The sequence below is a fragment of the Talpa europaea genome (genome assembly GCF_964194135.1).
Source record: "Talpa europaea genome assembly, chromosome: 14".
NCBI lineage: Eukaryota > Metazoa > Chordata > Mammalia > Eulipotyphla > Talpidae > Talpa > Talpa europaea.
This window is the reverse complement of record NC_140082.1, coordinates 24,777,504-24,794,717: the sequence shown is the minus strand read 5'-3', so window position 1 is coordinate 24,794,717 and position 17,214 is coordinate 24,777,504. Positions and strand designations below refer to the sequence as shown.

At 34.8% G+C, this 17,214-nt stretch overlaps 1 protein-coding gene across 3 annotated transcripts in view; it reads left to right on the top strand.

Moving 5' to 3' along the window:
* PLXDC2 (plexin domain containing 2) overlaps window positions 1-17,214 on the top strand; it is a gene marked incomplete at both ends in the record, with an annotated part of 380,548 nt that overhangs the window by 215,216 nt on the left and 148,118 nt on the right. For all 3 annotated transcript variants that reach the window (XM_084254370.1, XM_084254369.1, XM_084254368.1), the window contains one exon: window positions 8,573-8,642. In XM_084254370.1, coding sequence (XP_084110496.1) covers window positions 8,573-8,642 — 70 coding nt within the window. The remainder of the gene's footprint in view (window positions 1-8,572; window positions 8,643-17,214) is intronic.

Below are 17,214 nucleotides of genomic sequence, written 5' to 3'. Positions count from 1 at the left end.
TATTTCTAAAAGGAGTAGCCAGTTGTTTGTCCATATATTTGCATATTGATTAGTCCTTTTCCATGAACATTTCAATCTTTTAATTAGGTTTCCTGTGTTTTCAGTTACTGAATTAATGACCCATGTCCTGCCACTCCCCACAGGTTGTGAGAGTTGGTTAAAATTCCATTAAAAAATTCTGCATGGTGATAATGTTATGAATTATCCTGCCCACTATAGCAATTTTATTTCTGGAACATACTCATGTCAATGGCCTAGAAACAGGATCTTACCATAAGGTGTTCCAAAGGAGTTCACATTGCTGTCTACATGTATCTGCCTCTCTGTCATCCAGCTTTCTCTCTTTAATAGTTGCCTACTGTGAAAAATTGTGAATTTACATCTTTCTACCTATATCTACATCCATACATGTGTAATACTCATATTTATACCATTCTACTAGTTTTCAGTTTATATCACTTTTACAAGTAAATTTGTCTCAGTTAAATAGGTAGATAAACCAATGAAAGGCAATTACTCCTGGGAATTGCATAAAATAATATAAATGTTCTAGTTTAGAAACTAGAACCCCAGATCTATCCAAGGAGGGTAAGAGATAAAACATGAATTCTGAGTATGCAATAATGAATAGTTCAGACAGTGTCCATCATCTGGTAAGAAGGGACCATGGATCAGGCCTCACTCAGGAGCTTGTAGATCTCTGTGACATTCAGCAGACTGTTCTGGACCTTCCTTAAATTTTCTTTCTTTCTGTGACTTTAACCTCATGCATCTGGGAGCTTTTGGATTAAGTTTCATCATCATTACTTTGTGAAGAAAGTTGCTGTATCTACTAAAAACAAAAATATGAAAACCTGACAATATTAGTGGTTCCCAGTAGAAAACACAGTTAATTGCAGACCTGCTAAGAGGAAGGAAAGGATCACTTAATGAACAGGCAGACTGACTGAAATACATTGCTGAGGGGGGCAGCGGGCGAGACAGGAGAGGTCTGCTGCACCATGTGGGTAAGGAATCGAACTCGTGCTGCAGAGGCTGCAATAGCTTCACAGTGCTGTGCTTAACCCCTTGTGCCACCAGGAAGGCCCCAGGAATGGCAATTTGTCCTTCACTGTGCATTATGTCAGAAGCCATATGATATCAGTAGATATCATTACTGGTGATAGTAACTTTGATCTCCTGCTTAAGGTGATGTCTACCAGATTTTGTTTCTTTACTGAAAAGTTACTATTTTTTCTTTTGTAATTATCAAGTACTTTTTGTGATACTTTCAGATTATGCAAATATCATGTTTCCCATCATAATTTTGCATTCTAATTTTAGAATTCATATTTGCTAAAAAAGGGCAAAATACTTATTAGCATAAAGTCTGATATATTAAATGCTAATTTCATTTCCTAACACTAGTAAATAGAGTAATGACTAATTCAGTATAGCAAAAGTGATGGCATCAAAACAGCTCAGAAATATAATGTCTGATTGTAATATGATTCTATTAGAAAAGCAATTTGCCTCCATTGGTATTAGAAACAATGCATACCAAATAATTTTCAACTATTATGAATCATAAAAGGAGCAAGTTTTATGAACTTTTTAGGAAACTAGTTTTAATGAACTGTGGGATGCTAGATATATTACAGTATATAACAGAATATATATTATATTAATATATATTGCTGCTTACAAAGTTTAAGGCGTTATTTGCTTGAGCCTATACCCATAAAACATACAAGATGTTGCAAATCAAAGTTGCCTCAATAATAATAGTAATAATAATAATAACAAAAACAATAAGACCCACAGGTCCAGATGATACATAATCATTTCATTCCTGTAATAGGAAACATTGAAAATTTAAAAATAATGTTCAATGTAGTCCCATTAAAGGATTATAGGCAGCTCTCCTGCCCTCCTGTGACTATACAGGTGTTTCCTTTCACAAACCTGTTGCCTTCACAAAGAAATAGCATCAGCTCTTTCTGCTCACTTGGGTCTGCACCAGCATCCTTTTTTTCCTTAGATAGTAAATCTTCCCTTCTAGACATTAAAAAAAGAGCAGAGATGATAAAATGTATGTATTATGGTTAGTAAAGAGTAAGGCTGTAATTATACTAAGTTTTTCTAAGTGAATGATTTTTATGCATATTTTATTCAATTTTCAGAAAGTTATTAATATATGCCTTTAGAATAATATATCATAAATTATGAAATTATGATGATTTTATAATTATTATAGTTATGAAATTGCAATTAGTTTATAAAGGAGCCATCTTACTGGAATAAAGATAGAAATCTTATGGAAATAAGATTATTTATTCAGGTATTTCAGGTGAAAACCAGTATTACCAAAATAGTCATGCAAATTGTTTTCTTTCTTAAATTTTGCAATTCTTCATAAAGGTTATACTTGGCATAAATAAACTAACTGGATAAGTATGACTCAAGTTTTATTTGAGGTGGTTTTTGAAAAAAAGACAAATCTTACCTTAATCACAACCCACTTATATGACACTTTTAAGAGACAATATAAGCTCCTTTTGCATAATTTTATTTTACTGATTAAAACTAGAGTGTTAAAATATGTGCATTGAAAGCAATGGTTAACCCATTAATTGATTATTGAATAAATGACTACATCCTGTATTTTTAGGCCCTTTGTTATAATGAACTCATGACAATAGCAATTATTAAAAATTTAGTTATCAGTAGTTTTCTTCTCAGAGATGCAGAATTTCATCACCACTATTCCTTACAAAGATGAAATAAATACTTGGAGGAACAAGAAATGTATGATTTTATTACTATAAATAAGCTTTCTCCAAACAAAAAAATCAGTTTTTATAAATGATATTTTCAAGAATGGCTTTGAAGATTATAAATGAGCCCAATAGGCAGACTGATGAAGTACACTGCTGAAGGGAGCAGCAGGTGCAGCAGGAGCGGTCTGCGCGCCATGTGGGACCCTCACCTGTGGCCGGGGATTGAATCTGTGCTGAAAGACTGCTTGCAGCTTCGCAGCCAGCGCTCAACCACTGCACCACCAGGGAGGCCCAGATTCTTAACTCTTAAGAGGTTTCTACCTGTATTTTTACAGGCACTGAGTAATTAATTTATCTTTGTAATACCCCTGAGAAACAGGCAAACAAGTTAAACGGCAATTTTATGACTGTTATTAAAAAGTAGCGGAGGGCCTTTCCTGGTGGTGCAGGTGGTTGAGCACCACGCTGTGAAGCTGTCCACAGCCTCTGCAGCACTGGTTCAGTCCCAGCCAGCCATGGAGGGTCCCATATTGTGCTGCAGACCTCTCCTTTCATGCCCGCTGTTCTCCTCATCAGCGTATTTTAGCAGTCTTCCTGTTCTGCTCCTGCTCTGTCTCTGGTGAATCCTCTCACCCTCCCGTGCATCTGGCCTGTACCCCGGTTCTTGTATAAGTAAATAAATCTTAAAAAAAAAAGAATGTCAAAAGTTAAAAAAAAAGTAGCAGAGATCATAACATTTAGTCAAAAAATACAGCAATAGGCCTAAGAAAAATATGTAAAGGAGACAACGAGAGGTGGACATGCTCAGAAAACTTAGGAGTATGACTCTGAGTGAAACTGAAAGTCTCTTCCCAACAGTAATTTCATGTTGTGGGAAAACATGATGGGGTTTTAAAAGTCATGGTCACATATGCCTATACTTGCCATAAATTTGCATTAGCCCATGTGGATCTCTTTATATACCTTTACAAAGGGCTTCAAAGAATGAGTCATAAATTTATTTTCCCCCATATGAAGTGACATTTCCTTTGCTTCTCTCAAAATTACTGTGCCCCTCCTTCCAAATAATTAGTTTTTATACAGAGTAAGGTAGTAGTAAATTAATTCAGTTGATTTTACTTGTGCCTTTCATACTCTCTGAAATGTCACTTCTGAATTTTTATTTGTATTTTACTAAAACTCAATTAATTTATTATGTCTTCACATGACAATTTTCCTGAACCCTTTTTCCTTTTACATAAGATATTCATGGATGATATCCAAGACAGCATAATGTTCAAGGTACAGTACTTACACCACAGATTCAACATATTTCCTTTCACATACAATGCCTTTTTATGATGACTTCAGGCTTCTGTTAGTCTTCCTCTTGGTGAAAGTCCTTTGTGAAATATATCGTTGGGGTCATTTTTATTTATTTTTTCTATATAGTTGGAGGATGCATAACTTAGTACAGCACAGCCAGTCTCCTGACACCTGACCATATTAGCTCTTCTTCCTGCAGTCATCATCTCAGCTGGTAACACTGTGGTTCACCAGTCACCCTCCTGGGATTCTGTCCTCTATTCTGGATACCCTTCCTCACTCCTGACTTATGTCCCATGACTCATGAGGTCCTCCAATTATACTTTTATATATTTTGACCCAACCATTCTGCTTCCATGCCATCAGATATCATCTCACTAACTTTTGGTAGTTCCCTTTAAAGAGTCAGTCATAGTGTCAGATTCCATGGGTCAGAGGCCCTGTTCCAGGTCCTGTTGTTAATACTTTGGCTGTTCCCATACCACTTTGTGAACTCCTTGGAGGAAGGATATTTGGGGAACTTGTCCACTGTTTTATCCTCTACTACTGATTTAGTACCTGGTATATATGCGTGTGAATAAATAATAGTTGGCTGGATGAATGAATTAATGAACAAATAAAGCTTTCTTTCATCTCCCTTTAATGCCTGCTTTATTGACTATGCTGAGACAAAATGATCCAACTATCCAGGAGCAACAATATTGAATCATTTGGCTTCAAAGCACTGAATGAAATTCTAGCACTTTATTGTTTTTTTTGTTTATACTTCAGTATGTTTTTGGTGTGTGTGTATGTGTCCAATGTGAGATGATAGTAATTTTCAAATATTTGCCTTAAAAATTCTCCATGTTCATCAACAGTGACTCGTCACTATTTCCTCCACAAGCCTTGTACAGCAGTAATGTACTTTAAGTTACTACTAATTTGTCTATTCTACACATTTAAATAAATGCAATCATTTGATAAAATTACCTCTAAATAGTCTCTTATCACTTTGTTTTTAATATCTCACTAATAGAGCATTGCTTTTTTGTCAGTCAAAGTTGGATTAAAATCCTCCATTCATGGGCCTTCTCAGTGGCGCAGCAGTTGAGCTCTGGGTTGCAAAGCTGCCCGCAGCCTCTGCAGTGCCAGTTCGATCCCCGGCTGCTCCCCGGCCACCAGAGGAGGGTCCCACATGGCGCGCAGACCTCTCCTGCCGCCCGCTGCTCCCCTCAGCAGTGTACTTCAGTCCTTCTGCCTGCTCTGCTCCCCGCTCTGGCTCTGGTGAATTCTCTCACCCTCCTGCGCTTCTGACTGTACCCAGTGCTTGTATGTATAAATAAATAAATAAATCCTTAAAAATATATATAAAAAAATAAAATAAAATCCTCCGTTCCCACTTGGGCCATTCTTTGCCATCTTGATCTGTGTTAGCTTCACTTTGAAGCAGTTATGAACAGTATGCAGATGTTGTGTGTGTGCATTATAGAGAGAATTTTTGGGTGAGATATGGTAGGAAGACATAACTTGAGCTCTAGAAATCAAAGTGGAACTCTCTGAGGATGTGACAACTGTCTCTGTTGATGCTTTGCCACAGGTCCCTTCTGCTCTGAGTTTTGAAATTTGTGAGGCAGTATCTAATATACTACACTTCCCAACTCAAATGCTTTGTTTCTTGCTGCTGCCTGAATAAGGTACTAACAAGGATAATCTGGGGGAGGAGGGGAGCTAACTTCTCCCAGGAACAAAAGGGGATAGGAGGTGATAAATGTCACAGCCCCAGTAGTCTGACCCCCAATGAAGGGTTCTGCGACTTGTGTTTCTGAGTGTCTTCAAAGGGACCTGTCTATAGTGTAACACACACAATAATCTACCTGTTGCTGGTTTTCCTCTTTTTCATGTCTCACTCTTCCTACTTCCTTTACAAATACTTCTTGGCTTCATCTTCCAAACAAATTGTCTGTTCCTAAGTCTTTATATCAGGGATGGCCAAGGCTTAAAGAATATGTAAGCTATGGCCAATCGAGATTGAAGTCTACTTCATGCAGAATAGGTTAAAAGTTGTCAGGTTCATGGAAGTAAAATGTGTTCTAGTTGGCTACTGGAGCAGACTATGAAGTGAAAAGTAGGTGGGGCCAGTTAGTGGTCAGCCTTAGAACTCATTTTCACTACTTTGGCATTATTCCAGCGACAGCGGGTTCTAAACTGATTGACATGAAGTGAGAGAAAGATGGTCTAGATAGTATGGTGAATGAATTCTAAGGGAACTGTAGCTGAGACATTTTTTATGTAAAACTTATTTAGATAATAGTGATCTAACTTGAGGAAGGGTGTCATCAGTGCTTGGAGAGAGATGGATAGATTTCACTATTGAAAACATAACACCTTTTAAAATTACCATTGCTATTCTCTATCAGTGTTACATAGGTCATGGTGATAACTGAGGTAAACTCGTCAATCACTGTTTTTTCTCCAGGATGTTATGTTAGCAAATTTCTTTTGAGAACTTACTTGCTTCTCATAACACCTTTAACTTATATGCTAATGTGTCTGAATCTAATTCAAAACATATTTAAATATGTGTGGTGCCTAAGATTAAATAACTCTGGTCATATTCCTCTGGTTCTTTCTTGGTATTACTGGATAGATAGTGACATAGATTTAACCCAAACTCCTATTCTCTAAGAAAGAATGCCAAGGGTAAATTTTACCGATTTGCTCATGAGCATGGGAATTAATTACAATGGTGGAAAACAATATGCCACAGCAAGTGCCTTTGTGAAATTATTTCTGACATGTTCTTTGAGATATATGATTTTGTCATCGGAGCTTTTATTTTAGGGCTATTAGTAACCACTCATTTCAGTTGGTTCAGTGCAAATGAATTTCATTATTCCCATTAGTCAGCACAAAATGAAAACGATGAGAAACCCTTTCTGAAAACGTAGCTTTTGATAAAAAGGAAAGAAAGCCTAATTGAAAGTCACTGTAAATTTTGAATGATTAATTTCATGCCAAATAAGTCATTAGAAATCTCTGATGGATATAAAAAAGCAATCATTTGCAAAATTGGAAAGATGTAAATTCAGTCTAGATATGCTTCTCTTTTTTTATTTTGTATATTGGGAGAAATATAAAATAGAAGTTGCTGAATTTTCAACATAATAACTTTGTACTGTTAGTTTGCAGGTGCTATTGGATTCTAAGTTAGATAATTTCTCTCTGGAACCTTTATTTCAGTTGATCATGTTTATCATAGCTTGCTACTTTTATTTCTTTTCTTTTTTACAGAGTTCCTTTTCCTTTTTTAAAAATTTAATTTTATTTATTTTTGCATAGAATAGCTGGGGTGTGGAGGGCAGAGGATGCACTAGAGAGAGAATGATGAGCAGAACAGGCAAATTGACTGAATTACACTGCTGAGGGCAGCAGTGGGTGAGATAGGAGAGGTCTGCTTTGCCATGTGGGTCACCTCCCTGGCTGGGGATCGAACTCAGGCTGTGGCAGTGATAGCACTGAGACTTAACCCCTACGCCACCAGGGAGGCCCTGTTTTTCTTTCTTTCTTTCTTTCTTTCTTTTTTTTTTTTTTTTTGTGTGGGACCCTCACTGGTGGCTGCGGGCAGCCTTGCAACCCAGCACTCAACCGCTGCACCACCAGGAGAGGCCCTGTTTTTTTTTCTTGACTAACAATTATATACCTAGTTCATATATTGATCATTTCAAACAATCAAAAAGTCTAGGATTTTTTCATTTCTTTGTTTTGTTTTCCTTTATTATTTGTTTTCACTCTGTTATATATAAAATAACAAAAATCCAGGCCCCATTTTAGACCCCAAAAAAGACAAAATATATTTACTTTCTTCAGTTTTCAACTATACAAAAGTATCTCTCCAGTAACCAGTATTGTTTCTTCGTTATGTTTTTAAAAGTAGGCATAGTATCCTGAATCTGGAGTGCCCATCCCATTAAAAAAATAAAAATACCAACAGGTCTACACCTTTAGTTACAAGATCTCTTGTTCCATAAAACTGCTTTTCATTATAGGATATATAAAAGACCAATTGTATATATAATTGTGTAAAATAATATATTTTGATTGTTACTCAGTAAAACTTGACAGTGTGCTCTACTCCTTGGGGGAAAGACTAATCCAACTAAAATCAACCCTAAAATAAATTGCTCATCACGGTAACTGAATTGATTTGCAGTGGGTAACAAAGCAGCAATGGTAACAATAGAGAAAATAGCTTGATTCAGAGTTGAAACTTCCAGATTCCCTTTGTAAATAAAGCACAAACCAATAGACCATAACAGCCCAACTTTTATCTTTTCACTTACTTCAAACGTTTAATTACCAGGAAAATATATCTCATTATTATCCAAGATTCAGGTTTTAAAAGTCAACTTAATAATAGTGATACAAAAGAGAAGCATCAATTTTTTTTTTAAGTGGAGGGCTCTTCATTTTACTTTTACTATTATGCACATTATTGATTTATTTTTTCTGATTGTTGTTCTTTGCAGAGAGTGAATTTGTCCTTCGATTTTCCATTTTATGGCCATTTCCTCCGTGAAATCACTGTGGCTACTGGGGGTAAGTGGTTTTCTCCCCATTCAACCTAAATTATCTACAGTTTCACTACAGATGTTATTTTTAATTTATTCCTATATTTCAAGAGGGACATTTATTGGGTAAACCATTGTTTTCTGTCAAAGTTATGTGTATAAAATAAAACTTAAGACAGCATAGCTGTTAGAAAAACTTCTCAGCAAAAAATATCACTACAATAATTTTTAGTTTTGATTCACTTCTGCTTTCCTTCTAAGTCTTAATTCATCTTAAGGAGTTTGATAAGATTTAATTAGGAATAGAACTAGAAAGAAATGGACATTTTGAAGTATTCTTATTTTATTTTAATATATATATTTGATAGCTATGAAACTATATATACTCACACATATACAATCTAATGCATATTAGCTTTATTTGTTTTTCTTTAATGTTGATGGACAAGTTATTTGTTTTAGAAATAAACATTAAATTTGAATTCATTTAATTTTATTTTTCTCTACAAACTTTAGAGGTTAACTTAGAGACTAGTAATATTCTGGAATGACAATTATCATTCTTTATAGTATATCCCAGAGGGCAGAAATATTTAATCCATGAGTACTACTAGCAGAGATTAAACAGTATGTTACAAATACTTGTAGGCCTACTACATGGGGTAGAAGTAGTACAAGAATGAAAGGAAAACATCAAAATGGAAGAGTAGATATACAAAAGTAGAAATGGAAGAGTAAAGTTAAAAGAAATCCACAAGGGATAGAAGAGCATTCGGAGGAGCTCATGCTGAAAGCAATGTAGAGTTCTTTCACTGGGTCTTGTTATTGGTCTGCCAGATGGTATGGAAACCCAGGTTGATCACTCTTGCCATATTCTAATATAAGACTTTGAAGAAGATATACAGGATTTAGAAGAAAATTTATAATCTGAAATATTAATGAGCAAATAAATTTTTCTTGAGCACATACTCTAAGCAATGCTTAAAAAACCTACCTATACCACAGGAATGAACAGACTAGTAGACTAAGACAAGGTGAAGCAGAATGTGGGAATTCCTTAGAAAATGATGACGTATGGGTTTCTCAGATTGACAAAGCTCAACATTTGTGAGACTTCTTTAAGACTTTAGAGAAAAATTATTTTGATTAGTACATTTCTTAAGGAATGTCACAACTTCTATAGTTGTATAGGGAAGAAGAGTAGAGGAATATCTTATAGGGAGGAATATCTTGAACAAATATATAGAAGACAAAATGGGTGGAGTATTTTGGGATAGTCACTGAGTCAGAATGAAAATGGGATACTTTTACCAAAAAAATGTAGCATGTTAGATTTAGAAAAATAGGTTGGACAATGTTATATAATGTCTCAAGAGTGAAATTGCATCCTTAGTCCATAATAAAGTAATAAACTTTAAGAAGATGAGTATAGACATATTTGTGTGTGCCTTAAAGTATACAAAGTTAGGGCTGGGCGGGGTTGGGGTGGGAGCAATGTATACAAAGTTAGAAAAAGTTAGTGCATATAGTTAGAATAGCATTGAAGTACTTTATGTGAGAAATATTTAGTTCCTTGGTGATTCTGTGGCTTCAAACCAAGTAAAAGAAATTAGGTTATTAGAAAAAACTACTAAGCAGAAGAGCTGATTTTAGGAAACTTATACTTATGTAGGAAAAGGACTCTATATTAGCAAAATTCACATAGGAACTGTTCTTTTTTGAGCTCGTTGTGTATTTCTGTGCTAGTATAATGCCAGTCATTACTGTGCTGAAGGGCTGAATGAAAAGAAAAAAAGGTAAAATTCAAAGATTGCCTCTGTAAGTCATGAATTGCATCATGCACTCATGTTTTTAAACATGGTTAAGGACAAACATGTTTATCTTCCAATATGGACATTAGGCCTATTTTTTGACATTTAAGTTGTCAGTGTTCTGATGAGTTTTAAAAAATTTAGTCCTCAATCACATTTGTTCAATATGTGCACATAATGGTAAAAATATCAATAGCTTTGAATTATCAATTTCTCAAATTGTTTTATCCTAAAACTTATGTCAGTGATTCGGCCAATATGAAGTAAGATTTTTTTTTTAGTTGAGCTGGTAGGAAAAAAACCCAAGTGGATGGTCATATCATCTTTACTGCTTAAAAGTACCAATTTCCTTTGAAAAGATCCTCAAAATTAGTGAAAAATTTCATTGTCTCCAAGGATCTCAATTTTCCTTGGAGAAAGCACTAAATGTAAAGAAACTTTCCCCCACTATTTAAGATGTAGTAGCATGGAACTTGCATATACATACATACATATGTGCGTTATTTATGTATGTGCACTTATACATATGTAAGTCAGTATTTTAGACACTGATCTGCACTTCAACATGGAAAACCAGAATCTCCTGTAAAAACCAGAATCTCCTCATAAAGAGCTTGTTTTCACTTAAGTTGTTCATTTATTCTCTCAGCATTGATTAAGGCCCTATTATGTGAAAGGAGCATTAGATGCTACTTCACTGTATGCTCGTATGTAGAAAAGAATTCACTGTTGCTGTTCAGACGCTTACCCTCTAACAAGAAAGGAGGTGGGTGTCAAAACCATCAGAGAAGGTTGAATGAACTTGTTTGAACTTGTTTCTACATTGGATTTGAGAAAAGGGAAGTGAAATGTTATAGTAAATGTTGTGAACCATAATCTCCCCTATCCTTACCTCAGTAAGGAACAGAAAGCTGGAGAAACAGAAAGTTGCATGAAAGTAGACCATTCTTGTTGGGCCAGTACAGAACAGATTTGTGAGAAGGAAAAAAAAAAAAAAAAACAAAAACCCACAACTAACATCTGACAGCAGTCTTAAATGGAGATGAAATATTAAAAGGCAAGCTGGCAGGTTGAAAAGAGGCAGAGAGGGGCAGGACATTCCAGACATGCTGAGCTCAGTGTCAGGGCTGTGCCTGCAGGGAGCAGGTTTGGAGGGCTCTCAGGGAATCTGTTTATCTTGAATGGAGAGTTGGAGTGAGAGTCTAGTGAAGGGGAAATGGCAAAGGCAATGTTTGGACATTACACATTTGGATGATATCCTGCAAACCTTCTTTAAGTGGAGGATAATCTGGCAGTGGAAGACTGGATAGAGTGAGGAGTGAAGGCAAAGTGTAGTTAGCAGAAAGTTTCAATACGTGTGTGTAGGTTATGGTGCCTAAACTAGGATACATGCAGGAGAGAAGGGAAGAAACCAGTGCAACACACATTGGATTTATTTAATCACTGTGGTTGCAGAGGTTTCCAAAGAATCCATTAGCATGCAGTGAATAAAGCTCAGCATAGCTTAGAAGAGGATTTCGCACCATAGATTTTGAAGGTTCTCCTCTATGATTGACTAGGTGCTATAAGCAGGTAGATCTACTTGACATAGCTTATCACCTCACAAATCTTTAAAACTTATTCATGATGAAAGACTTGGAAGAAAAATAGAAACTGCAAGTCAGGTTAAATAAAGCTGATTTTAAATCTTTCCAAATAGATCCGGGAATGGGATTTTTAAGTAGATTCACTTAGGTTTCTACAAAACTGAAGTGAATAGAGATATTCTATTAACTGCCAATTTTCTTTGTGTTTACAACCTCCTTTTGAACTCGTTCTACATTGGATTTGAGAAAAAGGAAGTGAAATGTTAAAGTAAATGTTGTGAACCACAATCTCCTCCATCCTTACCTCAGTCTGTTCCATTTCATAGACCTCCTTAAAATCTTTCTCTCTTATTTTATTTAAGGCTGAAAAAAACTTAAAGATAATGTTTTGTATTATTACTAGGATTAAAACCATTTCAAAACAGAAAATAGTTTAAAATACAGATAAAATTTACCATGAATCATGTTTGTATAAATATGTATATTTATACAAATGTATGTTAGGAATATACTTAAGTTTTTAGTTAAAAACTAAATAGTCATTTATTTATAAACTACAAAAATGAATCTTTGCTTATTAAACATTTTAATTTCCCAAAGGCTCAATCATCCATACAAATAATGCACAAAATGAATTGGAAATACCATCTTATTTTCTGGTTCACTGATAGCGGAAACTAAAAGCATTCATTTATCTTTCTATTTAAAAAACACTTTAAAATAAAAAATGTTTTAGGCATTAAAAAACTGACCTCTGTACATTTCATAAAAAATATTTCCATTAATGTCACCACTAAGTGCATTGTTTACATATCATAGTGCCTTTTATTTTCTTTCAAAATTAATACTTTTTTAAATTTTCATTTTGCTGCTAAGGTGATTTTTTAAATGGTCAAAAATAGATTTAAGTTTAAGGGTTGTATTTTCAATCACTGCGACCACCACTGTGACATTCTTTTCACAAATCTGTCATGGATACATATAACTATGATGCGAGGCAGTGGGGGGGAGGGGCTGGAGTGCTGCTTATATAATTGGAAAGACAAGAGTTGAGACCATTTAGTTAATTCTGGCATGAAAATTTAAGCATGTAGACAGGTGCTGATTCATAATTAAAATAGTGTGTTGAATTGTATCCATTTGTATATGTGAGAACAAGATCAAGATGACATGAATTAAATGGACATTGATATACAGGTCATGCTCATTTGGACGACATAAAGGATTTACCCTCCTTTCCTCTCTCCATGAATTTCTAGTTGGAGATTTAAGAAGAAAATTGTTTAGAATTTTGTTTTATTATTTTATGATCTTTTTATTGTGCTAACATTGGTTTACAAAACTATATATGACTTGGGTATATGATCATATTCCTTGAGATGTATGTTACCATACCATACTCACCATGAAGCACCCACAGCCCCCCATGTATTCAGTTGGGCCCCTCTATACTTTGAGCTCTACCTTACCCTTTCCAAAATTACCAGTTCTACAGTCAAAATTTAGGTCTTCTTGTTGGTTTGGTTTTGTCTGACCCTTTGTTTTGAAACTTTATATTCCACATACTAGTGAAACCATCTGGTATTTGTCTTTTTCCTTCTATCTGATTTCACTTGGCATTATTCCCTCCAGTTTCAACCATGTTGTCACAAATGCAAGAAGCTTATCTATTAGATCTGTTTTATTTACTTTATTTGCAACATTGTAACTCCTAAAATATAAAATGTTAATTAATATATTTTTAATATCTGAAAAAGTACTTCATTAAAAAAAATCAAACCAGCAAAAGTAGAATGTAAACATCCCTTCTTTTCCTGCCCCCTAGTCTACTAGTTCTCCCCAACAAAAATTTACAATTGTATTTATACATACATAACTATCTTTGAACTATTTTAGAGGAAATGTGCTTCAAAGTGCATAGAAAAATGTCTGAACAGATACACAGATCTTCCTTGATTACAGCTATATGTTTAATGATGTACTCCTCAAAGTTATATAATATTATAATGTAAGGTTATTTTAATTAAAAAATAAACTAAAAGGAGAAAATTACTATAGGTTTCTGATGTTTGTGTCATTAATAGCATGGTTCACCAACATAGGGCAAAGGAAAGCAGTGAAAGATGTTGTGATACCCTAGTCACCTAAAAGACATAATACTTGATAGTGTATACTAATCCAAATAATGAGAGAGCAAGAGAGAGAGAGAGAGAGAACCAGCTCAAAATATAAAATCGAATATTTCATTAGTTAAATTTATGTGTGATATTTTGTCTTTGAATTAGGGAACAGATTTCTCTTAAGTGTACCTGTTACTTCAATGCTAACTTTTATTTTCAGGATCATTTCCAATTTTTTAATACATCACAGAAAACCTATAGATAAAATAATGTGAAAACAAAAAAATTATGTACTTCAAGTAGAATAGCATTGAAGTTGAGATGATGTTAAAAATATTTGTTAGCTTTAAATATTTGATAGCTAATTCTAGTGGGGTTACAATAGGTTTAGATCACTTTGTTGAAAAGACTAGCCTGAGGGCTGCTGAGATATTTTCATTTAATCTCCTGGATTTATTGTTCAAATGATAGTTTTCAGCTCAAGGCAAAGGTGATAGAAAAAAAGGCTTTTAATTAGTTTATTGTCAGTTTCCAGTGTTACTTTAAAAAACAAGCATCCTTCAAGTTAATGGCTTGTAGGGGAAAATCAACAGTACTTCTAGATTACTCTGGAAAAGTAGAAAATTAGGATTTCAAGCAACTAGATTTGTAGGAAAAATTGCTTATGTGATAAAGAATTAAAACTTCTTATTTTTTTAAAGTGAGGTAAAGCTTATGAAACATAGGATTTGCCATTAAGGATTTTATTGTTTATGAAGTTTTCATCATTGAGCTCAAGTCTAAATATTTTTTTCCTGGTTCTCTTCATTTCAAATTGTATTCTGTTTGGGTAATTTAATAATGTATTCCAAAATGCCTTTGAAATACACCTGATTCCCAAACTTAATACCAAGCAGTAATTTCTCTAATCACAGTTTAGTCTTTTCATTCTCACTTTTTTTACTTTTCCAGCTCCCAATCATTAAAGATTATTTTGGAGAAATTTTTGTGCTTCTTTTTAAGTGAGAGGAAGTTTAATAAAACTGATTATATAATTTGGAAATTGTTAAGTAGTCCTAACTTCTATAAAATTGTAAAAATAAGGCTTACAACTATTACAAGTCTAAAAATTAATGTTATAAAAACGTGTGATAACATGGAAAGAAAGTTTATAATAATAATTAAGAGATAAATTTGTAATCACATTATGGTGGCAATTATTTTAAAATACCAGGCAAATAGAATGAAAGAAAAACAAATGCTGCTTGTTTTGCAGTGCTGTCTTTATAAGTTATAATTTCTCCATTTCCAACTTCCCAAGTGTTATATTGAAAGTAAAATTTACCCTGAAATTCTTATGTTTATTATTGTAGAGATTAAATAGGAGTCTGACTTTAATGGAGGTGGTTACCATTTTTTTTTACTATTTATTATTTTTTAACATCTTTCATTAATGTATAATGCTACATAAATTCTAATTTCTCATATTTTCTATAGGACTTGAAGTATTTTATGTGGATGAACCTGATTACTTTCATCATAAATATGAAATGAAACTATAAAACACACTCGAAGGAAATTAGACAAACTTATTTTATAAAATTTGGACTTTTTTTTTTTTTTTTTTGGTGGGCTCAACCACTGCACCACCAGGGGAGGCCCTGAAATTTGGACATTTTTCCAAGATTAGCACAAACCCCAGATACCATAGATGAAAAATACTGATAAAATTGCATCTAATATTATCTTCTTACAGTGAAGATCTGAGACAGGACCCCTCATACACTCATACACTATAAGGAGCAAAAACCTGGCTGGCTTTCAGAACTGGCTACAGCAGTATGTTAGGATGAGAAGAGACAGTAATACTTTCATGAAGCCAAGGCATAAATTGCTCTGAGTAATTGAGCCAACCTGTGAAAAGCATGTTTTCAGGTCCTGGTACAGGCCATGAATGGCAGTCACCAGATTCCTCAGACAGCACTGTTGCATAGAATAACAGACAGCTGTTGGCTACCCAACTAGATATACCAGTAACACAAGGAAAATGCCTGGTGAAATAGCCCACAAATACTTCAATGCAATATTGGTCAAGAATGTGTAGAATGAAGGATTACAGCACCAACCACTGCAGGTGCTCGGTGGCACATGTGAGGACTCACATTAGCTGTGTCTATAAAAATATCTCTGGAGAAATTCATGTCTTTTTAATATTATCCAAGTGGCATCTTCACTTTAGTGAAGTGCAACAAATGTGACAAGTAACTTGTCTGTTCTAAATTCATGTAGAATATGTGAATTTCTTGCCTTTTCTATGCACATAGAGATGGCACACCTCTCAGGTCAAGGACAAAAATGTGTCTTTCTTTTTCCTCTAGAGGTGATAGGTTGTCTCATACAATGTGTGCCCTACAGCTATTCTCCTGCAGTTTGGCACCATAAATACCAGACTTTCTCCTATTGGGTGGGGGTGGAGAGAAGCTGCTATTCAACTCAGTTGTAAAAATCTTATTTTTGTAGCCTAAGCTGCAATGTGTTTTTCAACATTTCTTGCTTAGCAGGTGGCTGCCACAGCACTGATAAAATGTTAGAATGAATAACAGACTCTACCTTAGAATTACCTAGAGTGCTTCTTAAAAATGGGATGTATGGGCCCTGCCCCAGACCTACTTAGCTTTAGAATTTCTATGCAGAAGCAGCAAGGGGTCAGCAGCCTGCTAAGAAGAGGAAGGAGGAGTGGACCTCATGAATTGTCTTTAAGTTGCGTGTGCGTAGCATGCACACTGGTTTTGCCTAGAGTCTATTTCATTTTGATATAAATGGAAGTGTTTTCTAACACTTCACATTTCAAAATGCATTTAAGATTTGTGCTTTCATTTTTTTTAAAGATTTATTTATTTATGCATACAAGAGCTGGGGTACAGACCAGAGATGTGGGGGGTGAGAGGATTCACCAGAGACAGAGCGGGGAACAGAAAAGGCAGACTGACTTAAATACACTGCTGAGGGGAGCAGCTGGCGAGACAGGAGAGGTCTCCCTCACCATGTGAGTTGCTCCCTGGCTGGCCTGGGATTGAACTCATGCTGCAGAGGCTAACCCCTTG